The sequence below is a fragment of the Triturus cristatus genome, chromosome 3_1, assembly GCF_964204655.1.
Source record: "Triturus cristatus chromosome 3_1, aTriCri1.1, whole genome shotgun sequence".
Taxonomy (NCBI): Eukaryota; Metazoa; Chordata; class Amphibia; order Caudata; family Salamandridae; genus Triturus; species Triturus cristatus.
Genome location: NC_140583.1, coordinates 1,057,142,689 through 1,057,165,758, shown reverse-complemented (window position 1 = coordinate 1,057,165,758; position 23,070 = coordinate 1,057,142,689). Strand labels below are relative to the sequence as shown.

Here is a 23,070-nt window from a genome sequence, read left to right as displayed (position 1 = left end):
ATCCTTAGTTACCACCCCAAAATTAAGCAAAGCAGCATACTCCCAGTTCCCACTCCTTAATGAAGCACAGCAGTGAATTCCAGTTAACATTTCTCACTGAAGCACAGCAGCAAATTCAGTTACAACCCCCATACTCCCAGTTACCACCCCTTAATTAAGCACAGCAGTGCACTCCTTTACCACTTCTCAATGAAGCACAACAGTGTACTCCCAGTTACAACCCATGAGATTCTATTACCAGAACTTAAGTACAAAAGCGTACCCAAATTACAACCGCTCAATGAAGCACAGCAACATACTCCCAGTTACCACCACCCAGTAAAGCACAGCAGCATTATCTGTTACCAGCCCTCAGGTTCCCAATTAGCACCCCTCAATTAAGCACAGCAGCGTACTGCCAGTTCCCACCCCTCAGTTAAGCACAGCAGCATAATGCCAGTTCCCACCCCTCAATGAAACAGCAGTGTATGCCTAGTTAACATTCCTCACTGAAGCACAAAAGCGACCTCAGTTACAACCCCAAATACTCCCAGTTACCACCCCTCAATTAAGCACAGCAGCGCACTCCCAGTTACCACTAATCAAGAAAGCATAGCAGCATACTCCCGGTTATCATCCATCATATTCCGTTACCACACCATAATGAAGTATAACAGCGTACTCCAAGTTACCACCCCCAGTTAAGCGCAGCAAGCTACTCCCAATTACCACCCATCAACAAAGCACAGCCGCGTACTTGGTTTCCACCCCTCAGTGAAGCTCAGCAGAATATGTCGTTATCACCGCTCAAAAAAGCACAGCAGAGAGGTCCATTACCACTTCTCAAAGCATAACAGCGTCGTCACAGTTAGCATCACTCAGTTAAGAACAGCAGCGTACTCCCAGTTACTGCCCCTCAATGAAACACAGCAACATACTGCCCGGCAAGACCCCTCAAGGAAGCACCACATCGTAATCTCATTTACCACACCTCGATGAAGCACATCAGCATACTCCCAGTTACCATCCATCATACTCCACTATCACCCATCAATGAAGCATAGCGGTGTACTCCCAGTTACCACACCTCATTATAGCACAGCAGCATACGTTCAGTTACTACAGCTCAATGAAAAACAGCAGCGTACGACACAGTTAAGACCCTTCATTGAGGCACAGCAGCGTATCCAGAAACAACTTCTCAAAGCACAGAGAAGTACTTCCAGTTACCACCCCTAAATAAAGATCGGCATACTCCGTTACAATCTCTCAATGAAGCACAGCAGAGTACTCTCCCAGTTACCACCCATCAAGAAAGCACAGCCGCATACTCGGCTAACGCCCCTCAGTGAAGCTCAGCAGTGTACTTAGTCATCACCACACAAAAAAGCACAGCAGAGAAGTCCATTGCCACCCCTCATAATCCCATTCACCACCCCTCAAAGTACAGCAGCGTAGTCACAGTTAACATCCCTCAGTTAAGCACAGCAGCGCACTCCCAGTTACCACCTCTCAAAGCACAGCAGCGTACTGCCAGTTACCGCCCTTTGATGTAGCACAGCAACGTACTGTCCGGCAACACCCATCAAGGAAGCACAGCAGCGTACTTCAATTACCACCCATCATATTCCATTACCACAACATACTGAAGTACAGCAGCGCACCCCCAGTTAAGACCCCTCAATGAATCACAGCAACATACTTTTACTTACCACACCTCGTTAAAGCACAGAAGTGTACTTCCAGTTACTACACCTCTTTGAAGAACAGCAGCGTATTCCCAGTTAAGACCCTTCAATGAAGCACAGCAACATGCTCAGTATTAACTTTTCAATAAAGCATGTTGGCGTACTTCCCGTTACCACACCTCAATAAAGTACAACGGCGTACTCCATTACAATTTCTCAATGAAGGACAGCAGAGAAATCCCAGTTAACACACCTCAATGAAGCACAGCAGAATACTCCCAGTTCCCACTCCTCGGTGAAGCACTGCATTGTATTCCTAGTTAACCTTCCTCACTGAAGCATGAAAGCAAACAGTTACAACCCCTCATACTCCCAGTTACCACCTTGCAAATAAGCAAAGCAACGCAGCCCCAGTCACCACCCATCAAGAAAGTACACCCGCATACTTGGTTACCACCCACTCAGTGAAGCTCAGCAGTGTACTTAGTCATCACTGCTCAAAAAAGCACAGCATTGAAGTCCATTACTACCACTCATAATCCCATTTACCACCCCTCAAAGCACAGCAGTGTAGTGACAGATAGCATTCCTCAGTTGAGTACAGCAGTGCACTCCCAGTTATTAAATATCAATGAAGCACAATAGCCTACTCCGTTACCTCCCATCACTGAAGCGCAACAATGTACTGCCTGGCAACATCCCTCAAGGAAGCACAGTAGCATACTCCCAGTTACCACCCATCAAATTCCGTTAACACAACATAAGGAAGTACAACAGCGTACCCCAATTACAATGCCTCAATGAAGCACAGCAATGTACTCCCAGTTACAACCCATGAGATTCTATTACCTGAACTTAAGTACAACAGCACAGCAGCATAGTCTGTTACCAGCCCTCCTACTCCCAGTTAGCACCACTCAAGCATAGAAGCCTACTACCAGTTACCACCCAATATTGAAACACTCCAGCATACTGTTACATCACTTCAGTGAAGTACAGCACAGTACTTTGTTATCACTGCTCATTGAAGCACGGCAGTGTCGTGCATTACCACCCCTCACTCCTAGTTACCTCAATGAAGCACAGCGGTGTACTCTGTAGCCACCGCTCAAAAAAGCACAGCAGCATACTCCTGGTTACCAACCATTAATTATGCACAACAGCGCAATACCAGTTACCATCCTTCATATTGCACAAGTTACTACTTGTGTAACGATATATCTGTAAGAGACATTAGTGAGCAATACATTCCTTACCTTAGAATATCCCCAGGCGTCAGACTGGATCTGGAAAGTTTTCGTCAGCAGTAACCCTGCGCGTCGGAAGGTGGCGACGTGCGGCTTCGCGTCCGTCGCTGGCGTCGTATGCACCAAGATGACGTCACAGAGACTACTTAGGCGGCACCCATGTGAACTGACACCAGTTCTGTACACGACTTTCCACGCCAGGAACGCAGAGCCATGCAAGAAACTGACCACTGGTGCCATGAAACTAGGGCCCTGAAAGGGATGACCTTAACCCTAGAATCAGTACGCAGAACGGGGAGGATGGGTGGGGCGGTAAGGAATCTATCACTAACTAATGTCTCTTACAGATATATCGTTACATAAGTAGTAACTTGTGCATCTGAAAGAGACCCGTTAGTGAGATTCCTTACCTTAGAATAGATACCCCAGCAATACCAACCCTGGTGGTGGGTCTGCGAACAAGATTACACCAGAAAGTCACGGAGGACAGAACGGCAAAAGAAGCCATCTCTCCGGACTTGACTGTCAAGGCAATAATGCTTGGTAAATTTGTGCAGCGAGGCCCACGTAGGTGCCTGACAGATGTCCTGAAAGGGAGCGCTGCGTCCCAAGGCAGTAGTGGCTGCCATTGTCCTGGTAGAATGGGCACGCAGCCCCACAGGAGGCTCCTTCTTAGCCAACGAGTAACATGCTTTGATGCACAGAACAACCCACCGAGAGATGGTTCGTTTGTGCACGGCCCAACCTTTTTTGGCGCCCACGTAGCCAACAAAAAGTTGGTCATCCACCCGGAACTGTTGTGTGCGCTTTAGATAGAACGAGAGCGTACGTTTTGGGTCCAGACGGTGGAGCCTCTCTTCCTCTTTTGAAGGATGCAGAGGCGGAAAGAAGGTGGGCAAAGGGATGGTCTGCCCGATGTGGAAGGGCGTGACAACCTTTGGCAAGAAAGAAGGACAGGTCCTTAAAACCACCTTGTCCGGATGAACAGAAAGAAAAGGAGGTTTAGAAGAAAGAGCCTGGAGCTCACTCACTCTTCTGGCAGAGGTGATAGCTAGCAGAAAAGCCGTCTTGAGAGTGAGAAGACGTAAGGGACAGTTATAAAGGGGCTCAAAGGGAGCGCACATCAGATAGCTCAAGACAAGATTTAAGTCCCATTGAGGCATTATGAAAGGCACGGGAGGAAACGTGTGTGTAATGCCTTTGAGGAAGCGATTAACAACTGGGGACTTAAAAAGAGAAGGCTGATCTGGAAACCGTAGAAAGACGGAGATGGTCGAAAGATAACCTTGAATAGTGCCCAGAGCAGAGCCCTGCTGGGCCAAAGAGAAGGAACAAAAGGACCTCGGAAAGAGGGTCAGAAAGGGGGTCCACAGCCTTTGCTGTGCACCATGCCACAAATTTGTTGTACCTGCAGGCGTATACTGTTTTAGTGGAGGGACGCCTGGCTGCCAGAATGACATCACAGACTTCGGGAGGAAGGTCGAAAGCTGTTAACTGTCTCCGCTCAATCTCCACGCATGGAGGTGGAGGCTGGACAGGTTCAGGTGTAGGACCGTTCCCTGCCGCGGCGACAGAAGATCCTCCCGAAGAGGCAGTCGGATCGGGGGATCGATCGCCATGGTGAGTAGCTCGGGATACCAGTATCTTCATGCCCAATCCGGAGCCACAAGGATGACTTGGGACCGGTCGCACCGAATCTTCTTCAGCACTCTGGGCAGAAGTGGTATAGGCGGAAAGGCATACAACAGACCGCAGCTCCACTCGCGATGAAAAGCGTCGCCGAGCAAGTGCCGCCTTGGAAATTCCAACGCGCAGAACTGATGATATTAAGTGTTCTCTTCGGTGGCAAATAGATCTAACCAAGGCTCTCCCCACTGCAGAAAGAGACCTTGCGCCACATTCGTGATCCATCATGCACCGGTGGCTGAGTTTGTCCGCCCTGGCGTTCAGAGAACCTGCCATGTCCAGAGGCGAAGAGCCTCCTGACATAGGGTTCATGACCCCACCCTGCCCTGTTTGTTGCAGTACCACATGGCGGTGGTGTTGTCCATGAACACCTGCACTACACTTCCCCAGACAGAGGGAAGGAATGCTTTCAGTGCAAGCCGGATCGCCCCTATCGCCAAAAGGTTGATATGGAGCCGGGACTCCGCCGGAGACCAGAGGCATTTGATCTCTGCCTCTCCCAAAAGGCCACCTGCATCCTCCACCTCTTCTGTCCATTCCTGTTCCGACCCGCATTGCCGTGCGAGAGGGTCCTCAGACCCCTCCTATTCGTCCCCGTCCTCACCTGCCCGTGGAACAGGCTGCGGCGTTAGGGGAGGGACAGGGGAATAAAAATGGTCGAACGGCACCGGCAACTCCCAATTAGGGTCCCAACCAGGAACAAAATTGTCCGGGAAACCGGGTAAGGGCGGTGGTGGAACGAACGGAACCCACTGCGGCGCCGGGAACGGAGCTGCAGGCAGCGCCTGGGCCAGATTTGCCGGCGGAGGAGCTTGCGGCGCCGGGCCGGAGCCGCCGCCGGCGCAGGCAGCGGAGCCGGTGGCAAGGGTGAGCCCTCAGCTGGGCCTGCGGGGCCCGAAGGCACGCCGGCGGGAACCCTAGGCCTGAAAAGGCGGTCCATGGCAGCAAGGAAAGCTTGCACCTGGGCAGAAGTCGCCAACGGACCCGGATAAGGAGGGTAGGCCGCGGGACTCTCAGGCTTCAGAGGAGCCACGGGGCTACCCCTGGCCCCCTCGTCCGCATCCGGAGACCAAGGGGGGACGGAGAGCGAAAACCCTTCTTCGACTTCTTATGATGTCTCTTACCAGATTCCGAGTGTGAAGACTTCGACCCCGAGTTGTGATGATGATGGCTCCGCGGTTAGTCCCTCGATCGACCCCCTTGACCTCGAACAGCACGGAGACGACTGCCGGGCCTACAGCAGCTTACGGGACCGCTCCCCTAAGGCCTTCGGAGCCATGGCCAGACAGTCGGAACATAACCGGGAGCCATAGTCGCGCTCCAGACAGTAGAGACAGACGCCATGGGGGTCGGCCACCGACATCGTACGGCGACAGGCCCCACAGAATTTAAACCCAGGCATCCCTACGTAGCACCAGAAGTCAAAGACTCAAAAAGGAAAGACAAAAAGTCTCAAAAGTTAGTCAAAAAGTGACTAGGGTACGTGCTCTAACCAGATCTGCGCTCGCTGGCGCGGAAAAAGAAAGAACTGACGTCAGCACGCTTGGGTAGTCTCTGTGATGTCATCTCGGTGCATAAAATGCCAGCGACGGACGCGGAGCTGCACGACGCCACCTTCCGACGGGCAGGGGTACTGCTGACGAAAACTTTCCAGATCCAGTCTGACGCCTGGAGATATTCTAAGGTAAGGAATGTATCACTAATGTGTCTCTTTCAGATACCTTACCACAACTTAATGAAGTACAACAGCTCACAACAGTTACAACCCTTCGGGGGGCGGAGCTTGCCAGGAACAAAGATGGCCGCATAGTGTATTAGCTCCTCCGATCACTGTCACTATCCGGCAGGAATTTGTTGCTCCTTGTGCCGTTTACTCATTGACCAGAGCAGGGCGTTTGCTGCCTGTGATGTGGTGAGCCTATCGATGCAGAGATAAAGCATGTAGCTACGAGGGTGACTGAGATTTGAGCACAGAGATTGCCAGCGGCTGCGGCCTGGAGGCGCGCTTGATCCGAGCACCGATGCTTGCGTGCGCGCTCTGTCGCACGGCCACGATCGAGAATCCGAAGGATCCCCCGCGGCGGTGCTGCCCAGGGAACACTGACGGCTGATCAGCATTGGTGAGGAGAGCGGGAGTCATTTCTACTCGTGCGGGGGATGGACTATCGGGGGCCTATCCCCCCGCTTGAGAGCCTTGCACGGTGTCTTTTACCCCCCCGCCCGGAGTGAGGTATTGCACGGCGGCTATATCTTCGGCGCTGGGGAGGCTCCCTTTCCTTGCGCACCTTGTATGGTGCTGCGGTGTCCAGTGGCACTGCAGTGGCCTTGTGGCTGGGTCGCTGCACCATCCTGTCCTGTGGTGGTGCGTTGGGCCTGCTTGAGATCCTGGCAACGAGGGGGAGTTAGGCGGTGAGCCGTGCTCCTTCCTCCCACTTCTGTTAGCCCTGGTCTCTCCTACTCGCGGTGAATGGGGTGTTGCTGCCGCTTGCCTGCCTTGATCTCCTGCCTAACTGCTTCTGGAGCACAGCGCTGCGTGGGCACGAAAACGGAACACCAGAGCTGCATTGGATTAGATCCCAGTGCCCTCCCTGTGACGGTGTGCTTTATGGCATGCGCAGTGCCCTGTATTTAGGAAGACCCCCTTGCGGGGTGCTCACGAGGCCTGTGTGGGGGAAAGCGCCTGGGGCCTGTAGGTGCTTCATTGTTGTGGATCTTCGGGGGCCTGTTGATGCGCAACATATATCGTTGCATTACTGGGTCTTGGCTGGATCTTCACTACATGCCGCAAAACGCAACTAGCTGTCTGCTCTTGACCCATCACTGACTCGTATATTACGCCATACTTGGAGGGAGACTCCTGATCTGCCAACACTTCCACGGCTACGTTCGGTCTATACAGCAGGGGTAATGGACAAGCTGGATAAAACGCAGCCGAAAATCAACTTTGAGCAGCGCAAATCCAGGCGGAATGATGAGGTAGTGGAGACAGCACTGTCGGACACTGAGCGCCCAACAGAGGACACTATTGGAGATATTAAGTCCATAATTGCCACTATGCAGAAAGGTTTAACAGCTATAGACGCTAAAATAGACACTCTAGCCTACCAGATAGACAGGATGACCGAACGGGTCGACAAACATGCGGAGCGCCTGGATATGGCTGAGCACCGTATCACTGAAACCGAGGAGGCCCAAACGGACTCTGATGCTGTTCAAAAAAATATGGAGAAGGCTCTGCAAGATAGGGCTGAGGACTTGGAGGCGAGGTCGAGCAACCTCCGAATAACGGGCCTTCCAGAGACGACTGCGACGGGAAATGTGGAACTGTTCATAGAAAAATTGCTCACTACACTCCTGGGCCCTGAGGTCTTTTCGCCTATGTTTGTTGTGGAAAGGGCACACCGGTCTCTTGGCCATGGCCTTCTCCTGGTGCTTCCCCACGTCCTATTATTGCAAACCTTTTGAATGACAGGGATGCGGCGCTGCGTAAGGCCAGGGAGCTTGGTCCATTATAATATGAAGGTCCAAACCTCTCCCTCTTCCCTGATTTCACCCTGAAGCTCCAAGAGGCCAGAAGGCAATTTGCTCCAGCGAAGCGCAAATTGCGTGAACTGAACATTGACTACGCGATGCTCTATCTAGCAAGAATCAGGGTATGACGCGATGGCAGACAGCAAATCTTTACAGATCCTCGCTCCCTTCAAAAGGCCCAAAAGGAGTGGGGTAGGGCGGGCGCGATAGGCCCAGCAGAACGGGACAACCAGGAGGCAGGCCCCTCGGGAAGACTAGATGATAATGATTAATCTGGTGATAAAGTGGCGTTCTGTTTCATGATGCACCTCTTAGATCATTTGCAATGTTTTTTGAATTTGTTAGTTGAATGTAGTGCTGGCAGTCAGCTGGTGTCAATTGCTGTCTGTTCACAGGGGGGGAATCCTCGTATTTTTTCGCCCTGAGCTATTAGGTATACACTAGTACCGTTTAGTAGATTGGCTCATCACAAAATCCCTTTTTTCTTGTTTGCGCAAGGTGTCAAGCGCCTTATGGTTGGGTGGTCGAGAGCAGAGAAAGACAAATGTTGGGCTGCCTGCCAACATCTACCGCCATGCGTTCCACACACTTTGACACTGTGTCCGCCACAATTCTTTTGTGGTGTATTGGGTTTTTTCATTCAGAGTTTTATTGTGTTGCTTTTTTCAGGGAGGGATGGGAAATCGACTTTGCAGAGTTGGGACACGCAAAACGTGGGTGGGGTGTTGGGACTGTTTGTATTTTGCGTTGTATTTTTGGCATGGGAGAAGGAAATCGCAATGCCTTGGTGGTCTGCTATACGCATATGGTTACACCAGGTCGCACATCAGTGTAGATAAATGTTCATTACATGTCCCAACATAATGTAACGCAAGGTCACGCCCACAGATTGAAACTTCTGACCTGGAATGTTAGGGGTCTCAATGACCACAGGAAAATGCGTAATGTATTTGCCTACCTAAAGAGAAGGGACATTAACCTCGCATTGCTGCAGGAAACTCACTTGCATCCAGACAGCACATTCCTTCCAACTAAAGCATTGGCGGGTGCGTCTCATGCAGCTGGATTCTCCTCGCAATCTCGAGGAGTGCTGACATGCGTTAATCCCAAATCCAGATTACAATTGGAGCACTGTGTCACTGACAAGCTGGCTGGTATATTATCACTAGATGTTATGATAGAGTGACAAACTTTCTTATAGTTAACTCTTACGGTCCTAATTATGATGATCCACAATTTTATTTATCTCTTGCAGCACTGCTCAAGGATTTTGGTGCATTACTGATTGTTTGGGGAGGGGATTTTAACTGTGTCCTCGATCCCTCCCTGGATCGCTCTAAGGGTGCTCCCAGGGCACCCTCAGCTGCAGCTAAAGCGATAACGGATGTCACATTGCAATTGAATATGGTACATGTATGGAGAGTTAGATGTCCACGCCAAGGAGGGTACACTCATTACATAGCTTACCACGACATACACACACAAATGGACTACTAGTTTATTTTGGCCTCTTTGATGGCTCAGGTTCAGAACTGCACCATCCTAGCCCATACTTTCTGTGATCATTCTCCCATTGTGTTAGAACTTACGGTGTTTTCGCGACGGCCTCCCCCCTTCCTGTGGCGTTTTCCGCCTTACTCCCTACTCGATTCAGTCTTTAAAACTGACCTTGCAGACGCCATCAATGCATTCTTTCGCACTAATATCGGCTCCGTCGATACATTTTCGACGGTGTGGGAGACATTTAAGGTTTTCATACGTGGGATCGCAATTACAAAACACGCGGGGGTTCTCCGATCAATTAGAACTAGGTTGTCTCAACTCGAAAATACACTGGCTAACTTGGAAGCAGACTTGTTGCACAATACTCACTCCCAGGTGCAGGAGCAACTTAGGACTACATTAGAGGAATATCATAGTACTGCTGATAGTGAGCTTCAGCAAATGGGGAAGTATGCCACGGCCAGGGTCTATGGTGAGGGTGATAGACCTGGGTCGGTATTAGCTGCTTTGGCCCGGCGCAGAATTGTGTCTTACACTATACATGAGCTGCTGGATGAGGAGGACACACTGCTGACAGATCAGGCTGACATTAATAGATGTTTCAGCAGATACTATCAGGAACTATACACGTCTAAAGTTAACCCCACAGACGGCGATATTCTGCATTATTTGAAATATATTAAGCTACCATTCTTGACGAATGATCACAGGGAGTTTCTGATGCGTCCACTCAAGATGCGGGAACTCCATTTTGCATTAAGCTCCATGAGGGAGGGTAGAGCCCCGGGGCTGGATGGCTTAACTATACCCTTCTACAAAGCGTTCAGTGATATGCTGCTGCCCCATCTAAGCACGCTGTTTCAGGAGATGGGAGAGAGTGGAATAATGCCGCCCCTCATGCGGGAGGCACTGATTGTCACGTTACTAAAGCCAGGCAAGGACCCTCAAAAGTGCTCCTCTTATCGACCCCTGTCATTGCTTAATGTTGACACTAAGATAGTCGCTAAAATACTGGCCACTCGTCTCACTGCATTGTTACCTTCTCTAATCGGGGCGGAACAGGCCGGGTTTATTCCAGGCCGTACTCTGGTATATAATTTGCAGACTGTGTTCTGAGCTTTTCAGCATATTAGACCTGAGGTTCGGGCTGCGGCGGTCTTTCTAGACGCCGAAAAGGCTTTTGATTCAGTTGAATGGAATTATATGAGGGCAGTGTTGCGGCGAATAGGGGTGGAAGAGATTTTTTTTACAGCTGATCTCCGTGCTATATAACTCCCCGTCAGTTTGAGTGCAGACTGGTAATATGGTCTCAACGCCAATACTCATTCCTAGGGGTACCCGCCAGGGATGCCCTCTATCTCCTTTGCTTTATGCTATAGCGGTGGAACCGTTGACCTGTGCGATACACGAGTCTCATGGTCATAGGAGCTCCACTTCCCAGACTACAACCTAATTATCTCGGCCGATATGTTGATATACGTACGTGATCCGGCTATTAATCTTTTGCCACTCATCAGGGAAGTGATCCGATTTGGTGGACTGTCAGGTCTTACAATAAACTGGGATAAGACTCATCCATCCATTAACACCGGCTACAGTACAAATTCCATTAGATTTCCCTTTGCAGTGGACTGACCCCGTCCGGTAATTGGGTATTCAGATACATGCAGATCAAGTAATCAGGGCCAACTATGGTAGCGCTATCATCAAACTGAGCGCAGACATCGATCAGTGGATATGCCTCCCCCTCTCATTGGTAGGCAGGGTCTCTCTTATGAAAATGATAGTTCTTCCTCGTTTTTTGTTTCTGTTCGTAAATATACCCATAGTAGTCCCTCAATGCATGTTTCGGGAATTGCGCACACTCTTATGTAAATTGGCGTGGGCAGGTAAGACCCCTCGGGTCGCCTTTAAAACTCTCACAATGATGTATACCTCTGCGGGCCTGGGTGCCCCTGACTTAGAATTATATTATAGGGTAGCGCAGGCTTCGCATGCGCACCCCTGGATTCATGGCCCCGCAGACCTACCTCATCTACAAATAGAGAAAGTTGTGGTGCTCCCTGATCCGTTGCCCCGCTTACTGACTCAGCCTCCTATGCGGCGCTGTGGAGTATTGGACTCTGCAAACTCAACGACTCATATTTGGCACACTTTGCTTAAACTACAGGCCGGGTCCTATTTATATTCATCACTACTTCGGGTGGCATGGTGTCAGTGGCTACCACTTAGCTCGGAAAGGGGGGCCCGCCGATCCCTCGAAACCTTACACATACGTGATATGGGAGACTTGTTTGCAGAGGGGAGAGCCGGGACATGAGAGGAGGTGGTTGAAGGGTTGGATCCCCCTACTGCACTCACATAATTTTACTTTTATAGATTACGACTCTCTACGAGCTCTATTGGGAGATGACCTGTTGGAACCCCCTGAACTTCCGGCATTAACTACACTGCTGAGGTCTAAGTCACATGTGAAGCTGGTCTCTCGCCTCTATGCCTCGGCAGAATCCACTGCTCACACGACCTACACCAAAGTGAGACTAGATCGACAAACAGAACTTGACACACAAATTACGGATGAGATTTGGCATTATTGTTGCGAGGTTACGCAAAAGGTCTCGCTTAATGGTAGGCACAGACTTACTCATTTCAAATTCCTTAATAGAGTACATTATACGCCGCTATGATTGTTTAGATTTGGGCTCCTAGAAACGGATAGATGTGACATATGCAATATGGCAGGGGCGGATTTTCTACATGTGGCCTTGCTTTGCCCAGCTGTTGAAACATATTGGAGATATTTAGGGCCCTCACTGATATTACAGGGTTGTCGATTGCCCCTGACCCTCTATTGGCGCTGTTGAGCTATACTAAAGCGCTCAAAAAGGGAGTGAGGAAGTTGGTGGCCATGGGACTCCTGTTAGCAAAGCGGAGAATAGCTATGCGATGGATGCGGGGGCCTGTGCCTACCATTGTTGAGTGGGAAAGGGACATGTTTTGTAACACTCAATCAGATGTGTATAGTGAGTTGCTCCCTCCTAGTAATAGGCCGAAAAGCTGTTGGGGCCTATATACGCAGTATAATCTTGCAAGGCTAACTGCTGATGATTCAAACTAAGCGTACGCAGCCTGGAGGATTTTTGGTCATTGCAACGGGCGCAGTTATGCTCTTGGGGTACATTGTATGCGTGTTACAGTAGTTATGTGGCGTTTGTGGTTAACAGTAATATCTGTTGCAGGGTGTGACATATCGCTCCACGCTAAGATGTTCATTGGTCATGTTCTCTTATTGAAAACTAGCACTGTGTTGTATACTTGTACTTATCAGGGTAAATTGGATGGATCCTTCAGTTCAGGAACATGCTTCTTCCAAATGTCAAGCTGATGTTTCATTTGTGTTACTTATTGATTTATGTCTCTTTTTGAAGATGATTTGCATTCTTTTTTGTCTTTATATGCCAAAACGTAATATTTTTTTTTTTGTTTTTAAAGTTACAACCCCTCAATGAAGCACAGCAAGGTACTCCTTAGCCACCCCACAAAAAAACAACAGCAGCGTACTCCCAGGTCCCACTCCTCAATTAAGCACAGCAGCGTATTCAGCATTCCTCAATAAAGCACAGCAGCATATTCCTAGTTAGCATTCCTCACTGAAGCATAGCAACAAACTCAGTTACAACCCCTCCATTAAGCACAGCAGCACACTCCCAGTTACCACCGATCATATTCCGTTACCACAACATAATGAAGTACAACAGCGTACTCCCAGTTACCAATCCTCAGTTAAGCACAGCAGGGTACTCCCAGTTACCAACCCTCAGTTAAGCACAGCAGGGTACTCCCAGTTACCCCTCTCAATGAAGCACAGCAGCATACTTTTAGTTACCACACCTCATTAAAGCACAACGGCGTACACCCAGTTAAGACCCTTCAATAAAGCACAGCAACATACTCCAAGGTACCACCCCTCAATGAAGCACAGCGGCGTGCTCTCAGTAACCACCCCTCGATGAAGCACAGCACTGTTCTCGCTGTTACCACTACAGCAGAGTACTCCGTTACCAGCCATCAATTAATCACAGCAGCGCACTCCCAGTTACTACCCATCATATTCCCTTACCACAACTTAATGAAGTACAACAGCATACAGAAGTTAAAACCCCTCAATGAAGCACAGCAACATACTCGCAGTTATTGCCCCTCAATGAAGCACAGCAGCAAAGTCTGTTACCAGCTCTCATACTCCCAGTTAGCACCCGTCAATTGTGGATCAGCAACTGCGCAGACGACCTCACCCCACTTAGGACCCCGCCTAGCAGACCCGGCAGCAGGAGAGCATCCTGGTTCACCGACGAACTCAAGAGCTCCAAGAAGAACTGCCGAGCCCTCGAGAAAGCATGGCGCAGAGACCCAACACCAGCCAACATGACCACCCTCAAGCTCGCCACCCGAAAACACCACCAACTGATCCACGCCACCAAGAAAACTGTATTCAAGGCACGACTGGACAACAACGCACACAACAGCAAGGAACTCTTCAACAACGTCAAAGAGCTCTCCAACTCCAACGCCGGAAACAACGACATCACCCCATCTCAAGACCTCTGCAACTCCCTCGCCTCCTACTTCCACAACAAGATCGCAGACATACACAACAGCTTCAGCACACAACCGACGCACCCCACGACCGCACCAACGCCCCCCACCACCACTGTCCGCGCCTGGACCCCGATCACCACCGAAGACACCATCCGTACGATGAACTCCATCCACTCCGGATCTCCAACCGACCCCTGCCCGCACCACGTCTTCAACAAAGCCGACGCCATCATCGCACCCCAGTTGCGGGACATCATCAACACCTCCTTTGATACCGCCACCTTCCCGGAGAGCTGGAAGCACGCCAAACTCAGCGCTCTACTGAAGAAACCATCAGCGGACCCCACCGAACTAAAAAACTACCGTCCCATCTCGCTCCTCCCGTTTCCGGCCAAAGTCATCGAGAAGACCGTCAACAAGCAGCTGCCCGCCTTTCTCGAAACTAACGGATCCCTCGACCTCTCGCAGTCTGGCTTCCGAGCCAACCCCAGCACCGAGACCGCCCTCATCGCAGCCACTGACGACATCCGAGCCCTGCTCGACAACGGAGAAACAGCGGCCCTCATCCTCATGGACCTCTCCGCAGCGTTCGACACTGTCTGCCACCGCACCCTAGTGCAGCGCCTCAGCAACGTCGGAATCCGGGAGAAGGCACTAGAATGGATCATCTCCTTCCTCGCCGGAAGGACAGAGAGAGTCCGCCTACCCCCGTTTAGATCAGAAGCCACCAAAGTCATCTGCGGCGTTCCTCAAGGCTCCTCGCTCAGCCCCACCCTCTTCAATGCCTACATGAGCCCACTTGCCGCCATCGCACGCCAACACAACCTCAACATCATCTCCTACGCCGACGACACCCAGCTGATCCTCTCCCTCACCAACGACCCCGCCACCGCCAGAGCCAACCTACACGAAGGGATGAAAGAGGTAGCCGAGTGGATGATGAACAGCCGCCTGAAACTGAACGCAGACAAGACGGAAGTTCTCATCCTGGGCTCCTCACCCTCCGCCTGGGACGACTCCTGATGGCCCCCCGCCCTGGGCAGCGCACCCAAACCAACAGACCACGCAAACAACCTGGGCTTCATCTTGGACTCCTCCCTCTCCATGACCAGACAAGTCAACGCCGTCTCCTCGTCATGCTTCAACATCCTGCGCATGCTACGTAAGATCTTCCGGTGGATCCCCACCGAGACCAGGAAGACGGTCACCCAGGCCCTCGTCACCAGCCGACTGGACTACGGCAACGCCCTCTACGCCGGAACCACCGCCAAGCTCCAGAAGAGACTCCAGCGGATCCAGAACGCCTCAGCAAGACTCATCCTCGACACCCCCCGACACAGCCACATCTCCGGACACCTGAGAGACCTGCACTGGCTCCCCGTCAGCAAGAGAATCACGTTCCGACTCCTCACCCACGCACACAAAGCCCTTCACAACCAAGGCCCAAGATACCTCAACAGCCGCCTCAACTTCTACACCCCCACTCATCAGCTTCGATCCACCAGCCACGCCCTCGCCACCGTCCCCCGCATCCGAAGAGCCACCACAGGAGGAAGGTCCTTCTCCTACCTGGCCGCCAAGACTTGAACTCCCTCCCGACCCACCTCCGCCTGACCCAAGACCACCTCGCCTTCAGGAAGCAGCTCAAGACCTGGCTGTTCGAGCAGTAACGGACTCCCCCTCCCCAAGCGCCTTGAGACCCTCTGGGTGAGTAGTGCGCTATATAAATGTCTTGATTGATTGACTGATCAATTAAGCACAGCAGCGCACTGTTACCACCCCTCAGTAAAGCTAAGCAGCGTACTTAGTTATCACCGCTCAAAAAAGCACAGCAGCAAAGTCCATTACCACCACTCATAATCCCATTCACCACCTCTCAAAGCACAGCAGCGTAGGCAGTTAACATCCCTCAGTTAAGTACAGGAACACACTCCCAGTTACCACCTCTCAATGAAGCACAGCAGCTCACTCCTAGTTGCCACCCCTCAATTAAGCACAGTAACGTACTCCCAGTTACCATCCATTATACTCCATTACCACCCATCAATGAAGCACAACAGAATACTCCCAGTTCCCACCCCTCAGTTAAGCACAGCAGGGTACTCCCAGTTACCAACCCTCAAAACAGCACTGCAGCGTACTCTATTAACCCTCAATGAAGCACAGCGGCGTACTACCAGTTACCACACCTCTTTAAAGCACAGTAGCATACTCCCAGAAAAGGGCATAGTTCCAGTTACCACCCCACAATGAGCGCAACAGCTTATTCCCAGTAACAACACGTCACTGAAGCACAGCAGCGTACTCCCAGTTACCATTGTCAAACACAAGGTGCCTGATAGACAAGCTAGCTCAGAACAATCGGCATGAGTGTTCATTTCAGGTAGACGCGAGATGCCAGTCCCAAGACTGGAAGGGATACAGTTCAAACTCACCGGTATTTATACAGGGACACTTCATTTCCATCAGTTTCTGGCTGAGAAATCATAAATGGACTTTGCTGCCTTAAAGTCATCCATGTGGGCACACTGTAGAAGAGAGCAAAGTGAGAAGTTAATTCCACAAAGCAAGTCAGAGATATGCAAAATCGCCTAATGAAGAGAACAGTGTAACAAAATACTGAGAAGTTAATTACGCAGATAGAGGTATGTAACATCGCCTCACGAAAAGAGAAAAGTACCAAAACACTGAGAAGTCAATTATGTAGAGCAAGTCAGATGTATGCAAGATAGGCTCATGAAGAGACCTGAGCTTCAAATCACAGAGAAGAAGTAAGCTACACAGAACAAGTCAGAGGTATGCAAGATTGGGTTACGAAGAGACTAGTGCATCAAATACTGAGAAGTCAGTCAGTCAAAGTAGCTTTATTTGGTTTGAGGATACAAACCATAAAAGCAAATAATTACAATATAAGCAAAAGTCTAAAGATCACAATAAATACAAAGAAAATAGTATAAAAAAAGAAAATCAGCTAATCTTTGTAAATTTCTTGACATGCATAAGTAGTTATTCAGTACATCACAGTTACTAGAGAACTTAAAACTCACAGCCTAAATTCCTCAGCCTTACAGCAACTTTCATAAAGCAAAGTACGCTAAAAATAATATCCCCAGAAAGCAGCTGTAGGTACATAAGAGCAGGCCTAACGTAAAAAAAATTGCCTTTTTCATAATAGGGATGAAAAACGTTCCTGACATTGCATAACATTTCTAAAACATAGGGAAGTGCAGTGTATCCTGCGGAGACCTATTGTCGCAGCCACAGGGTAAAAATGTATAACCCTTGTACTTTCCCCAGGATAGGCTAACAAGTTGGACAGTACATCCAATCGACACCTAGTTAGCAAATATCAATTTTGCCGATTCTTAATGAAAAGAGGGTAGGGTTCTGTAGCGGACACTGTTCTCAACATATTATGGCGTAGAACACAGGGCTTTACTAGTTCAGCCCCTTCTCTATCCATGATCCTTTGCCTAAAACAAGGTCTATTTACCCAAGCATAATCAGCCTAACAGAGCCACTCAGGAGCAAAGAGAAGGTCACCCCTGCCCAAGTCCTGCAAAGAGGCCCTGGTATACTTAAGCCGCAGGCATATGAAATGCGGGATCCAGGGACAAATCATCTTTCTGAATCTCTCCACTTTGTTTAAGACCGGGCTTTAACTAGATCAAACAAAGTGCCAGGGGGCGAAAGGCCACAATACTAAATAAAACCTACGCCCAGTTCCTCATGCACCGAAAAGGAGGGGGTACTTTGAGGAAGACACAAGGACCGCCTTAAAAACTTAATTTCGACTATTTTTAGCTCCATATGGTTAGCACAACCCCCGATTTCACTCCCATAGATTACTGCAGAAATACATTTTGCACTGTAAATCATCAAAAGAGCACTAGTGTGTCTGCTGCCTAATCTTTCAGGAAAACTAAAAACTGCATTAGTTGCTGGTGTGAAATCTGCCTTTTCCTGCTAATTAAAGGAAGCCAACTTAATGCTGAATCGAATAGTAATCTGGACTAGCGAAGGCCGCACCCGCCTCCGTAGGGCCCAGCGATGGGGAAATCAGCTCCTCCGTGGGCGACGGCTGCAAACTAAGGCGGCCGTCCCCCAGGCCAAGCGGGGCGGGCAAGGGCCAGTTTGTTAAAAGTGTAGTGACAGTGTAAAGGCGTAGTGTGATGTAGTGTGCAGTGGTGTAGAGTGCTGTGGTATATAGTAGAATGTAGATGGTGATGAGTGATCCTGAGTTGGTGGTGTGCTGGTGCAGAGGTGATGCTCAGGTGATACTGAGGTGGTGATTAGTGATGCTGAGTTGCTGCAGTGTGGAGGGGGAAAAGAAAAAAACGGAATACATGCAAAAGAAGGGAGAAAGCGGTAGCCTCTTAGAGTGATGAGATTCGAAGTGGATCAGGACTATGCAGCCTTGGTTATTGGTGCACCAACATTTAATAGTGCCAACCCTTTGGCTTCGAAGCCAAATTGTTGTAATTTGTAATATTATAACGTCAATATTTATTCTTACGAAAAAAGTATGTGAGCTCTGGCAAATGACAGGCATATGATGTATGTCGATTTATACAAAAGTTCCCATACATATGGCAGTTGCTCTGTTCCAGGGCCACGTGAGAAAGCCAGTGCTGGCTGCAGACAGACGTGGGATGAAAGCGGGACAAAGCATGCAACTGATTCACACAATATATGCAGTTTTACAATAATTAAATTAGGACCAGCATGTTTTCAAGGGTGGGTACCATTGTGCAATCAATATCCACAAAATGCTAAGAATCACCATTGTTATTTAAGGGATACCATTTGCCAGGGCGGCCACCATAATGTCAAGCATGCATGCAATATGAAAAGAACAGTATTAATCCGGGGCCAGCATATTATCCGGGGGGGGGGGGGGGGCAGACCACAAGACTACATTTACACATATACATGTGCAAGCATACACCCACAAGCACATAGACATACAAACATATACATACACCCGTATACCTATCTCTTATCATGTATGACTTATATTTTTCGCAAGATTGCTGTGTGATGGGAACCTGCAGGCATTCCAGTCAGACTACCTTAATTCTTCTAGGTCATTCTCCAGTTTTGGTCCCGATGACATGGAAGGCATTGCATCCATGTCACTGATAGCCAAGAGCCCAATTAGACCCTGTCCGGTCAAAGTGAACTGGAGAGCTGAGGGGCATCATTTAAATCCCACATGGGGAAGCACTCCCAAAGGAGTCAAGACTGAGCACAGATATAGACCAAATCAGAAGCAGACAGCTGGCTCTAAACTGTTGTAACTAAATACCATTTGAATGGACTTCAGGTGAGTTGGTCTGCAGGAGATCACGAGATGCAATCATGTCACGTTGAGGCATTAGTGGCTTATACCTTGAAAACGAGTTAACTTGAACCATGAGGTTTGGCTAACCTTTACCCATAGACTGAGTATGGTTAGCCTTGAATACTGAAAGTAAAGTCTATGCTATAACCCTTTATGAATATGTACCACACCCACGGCATGGGATCTATGCCATTCATGGTTCCTGGCAGGGCCTCAGACCGTTCCCTACTGGTAACACATCAACTCTTGTGGTACACACGATACATTTAGACAGTTCATGTGATTAAGAAAATGGTAGCTACTAAATGCAGTTTTTATGAGTATCAGAGACATATGTAATGCCCATCAAGCAGTGGGTCTAAGGACAATCTGAAGGATGGGCCTCAAAAGGGAATATATTTCGAGGATTCAGTCAAACCCAAACGTTTTTGAACCTTTGGCACCTCTGGCTTAAAAAATAAGGTTGATTGGTATGTCAAGGACAGGGTCCTTACTAGTGTAGAGAACAACATGGGCATGGAGTAAAGAGGTTGCTGCATGACTGTCCTAAAGTTATTGGCATTCCTCTCTACTTGGAGAGCCTAGGCTCATATAAGGAAATGGATTATTGGGTTTAGCAATAGATTCCACAAAAGCCACTTTCTTAGCTGTCATAAAATGGTACACTGACATGTGAATATAAATTCTACCCTGCCTTTGACACACTGTAAATAGCAAGTCCCACTCCACATTTCATAAGGAATACTACCACTGTGTAGGAGTGGTAGTATTGTCAGCACACCCATAACTCGTCAGTGTCCATGCCTAAAGGGGCACACCTCACTATCTCATTTGTACACATATGCCTCACTCGATTCTACTGAAGCATTAAGATTATTGATCCGAACTTTTCCATTTCAACAGATCATGAATGCTACAGACAGCGTGGCGTGCAGAGCCCCTTGAGTAGGAACAATTAGTGCTTCTGCTTAAAAAGATCCTTTGACATGCTCCTGCTTTATAAGAAAAAGACTAGTCTTAAAATCCCCATCCAACATTCTATATACGTAAAACAGTTCTGTTGGTGCATTAAAGAGAGATTTCCAGAATTTGCAACTGAGCAAGGATTTCACAGGTCTCTGCATAGTTCATCTGAGAGCTTTAACTATAACAAACAACAATGCCACACAGCTTAGTCCAACCATCAGTACCCACCTGCCCCAGGATTATGCTGTGAAATGGTGGGAACCACTCCATATAAGAGCTGATATGCATCCTTGGTTTAGCTGTCCCCATCTCACTTGTTTGATCCTGAAGTCTCAATCAAAAGAGCAACCACCAAACACTCATTTGTCCAAATGTAAATTTATTGAATGCGCCCACTCCAAAGGAAGCACGAGGATTCTGCACACGGTGCATCAGACAAGAATCCACGCGCAATATCCCTCTGACATTGCGTCCCTGGTGGCCAAACAACTTCTGTTTATGCGTGCCTTTCACATCTACTTCAAGGACAACATTCGTCCCAAGTATGCTTCCCACCAGATAGTGAGAGCATTGACTGAACGTAGCTCTACAGTTACGGTTTGGCCAACTACCTTTTGGTGAGGCCGTTTCAAAGATAACGCCGGATGTTAGACTCGCATTTCCCAAAAAAATAAATGTTTTTTTTAAACTTCAGCTTCCCCGGTGCCCCTCGCCTGCCCCCCGCCCCACGCTTGACCCTGTGCCCATCCAACTTACAAAATATGGGGGCAGAGGTGTCCCAGTACCCACGGGCCCGCTTATGGCACTTCTGAAACCTTGCACAGCACTCCGATCAAAGCATGCTCACCACACCCCGACAAGACACGCGGGAGGGGGATATCAGCCACGGTCCGTGCAGGTAACGGCCCACCGCTGTTACCTGCACGGACCGCGGGCTATCACCTGCAGCCAGGAACATTGACTAAACCTTCCTGCCAGGCGCATGGGGGGAGCCTTGACGCACTATATACCTCACTCACCATTTGCGTAGGCCGCTCTCTATGACCCGCGCTGACCTCGCGTTCCTCACCATGCTCGCGGCTCCTCGGCTTCCAGCGGCCCTTGCGCCAAGTAGAATCAAACCATTCTTCAGGGCGGGAGCCACTAAAGACGCTTGCTGTCCGCAGAGCCCGCCCCACAAAGGCAGGCAAGGACCAATTACAGACAGTAATCGAAAGTCGTCCGCCCTAGCAGTTAAGTCACACCCTCTGCAGGGACAATTAAATACGGCAAACTTCTGCTGCGCTAAAATCACCAAGTATTAAGCAAATTTCTCAAGTTTAAAAAAATCTTAGGACACAGGACTAATCAGCATATTAGATAACTTTACAAGTAATAACTTCACACAACTTTTGAGCTCCCAAATCAGTACCAACTAAGTTGAGCAGCTACCGCATTGGCATGATAAACTTCAAAGCAGCCCTGCTTAGTCTCCCAGGTTCATATGTGATTGCTGCTGCTCATGTCCAGGTTTTTTTCTTTGAATTCTGGATCTTGTGTATTACATTAACAAACAGGACTACATGTCCCATAATTCTGATGGAAAAACCTGGGCTGGCTCCGCACATCACATGGACATGGGAAACTTGGCAGCTATAGTTGAAATACACGTTAGATTAAAAAAACAAAACTAAATATTGTCAGGCCTGTGAATAGTGAAGCATCACTCTGAGTAATCCAGAGACCCTCATATCAACTGTAAGGGTTGCTTGGGAACTCAACCTGCGGTGGGTGCACTGTTCCTGATCAGTGCCCAGTCCATCATTCTGATAGAGAATTCTAATTGTTCGCAGTTTAATACACAATATTAACTAACCAACAATTTTTAAGTTCCTTGAACTAGAGATCAGACAGCGAGTATGTGTGTGTGTGTGTTTTTGCCTGTGTATATGTAAAAATTAAGGTGAAATACAACAGACACCACCATACCCGACTGAAAGCACTGGTACCCAACTATTTACTACAAAATACATTTTTAGAGGGGTGTAACACCCCAAACAACCTCCTGAAGCTATGCCCCTGAAGCTACACCAACAGCTCTATGTCGATGTCGTTCCACGCCAGTTGTGGCATGCGTGGGCCTATATAGGCCCACGCACGTGCACTGGCATTAATTCAATTTTTTTTCACACCAACAGACGTGGATCTGGAGCTAACACTTGTCTCTTTGAGACTCTTTCTCAGTGACATAATTTAGGGGTCACCAGGGATCGCAGCTGCGGCCCCTGGCTTGCCCCTTTCAACCCCTGGCACTGCCTTTGTGACCCCTGGCCTCAAGGCTGAACTGACCATGGCAGACATTGAGTAGTCCTACAGAGTGCATTATGAAAACCACTGTGGGCAGTCGTCATTCTTACCAGGATGGCATGGTCTTTGAGGTTGGGAGAGGTCTTTGCAATTCCTTTCCTTCTGTACTGAAGCACACACAAAAGCAATGCCTTGCACATGAAAAGCGTTAAGTTACAGAATGTGTCTGAAGTCATTCTAG

General features: G+C 49.0%; 1 protein-coding gene across 1 annotated transcript in view; it reads right to left on the bottom strand.

The window, feature by feature from the left end:
• Positions 1 to 21,625, bottom strand: part of LOC146861504 (uncharacterized) — a 105,081-nt gene extending 83,456 nt beyond the window's left edge. Inside the window, exons 1-2 of the mRNA XM_085646247.1 lie at positions 21,563 to 21,625; positions 16,669 to 16,761 (exon numbers count right to left, since the gene is read on the bottom strand). Coding sequence (XP_085502373.1) covers positions 16,669 to 16,761; positions 21,563 to 21,615 — 146 coding nt within the window. The 5' untranslated portion in view covers positions 21,616 to 21,625. The remainder of the gene's footprint in view (positions 1 to 16,668; positions 16,762 to 21,562) is intronic.
• Positions 21,626 to 23,070: the final 1,445 nt, after the last annotated feature.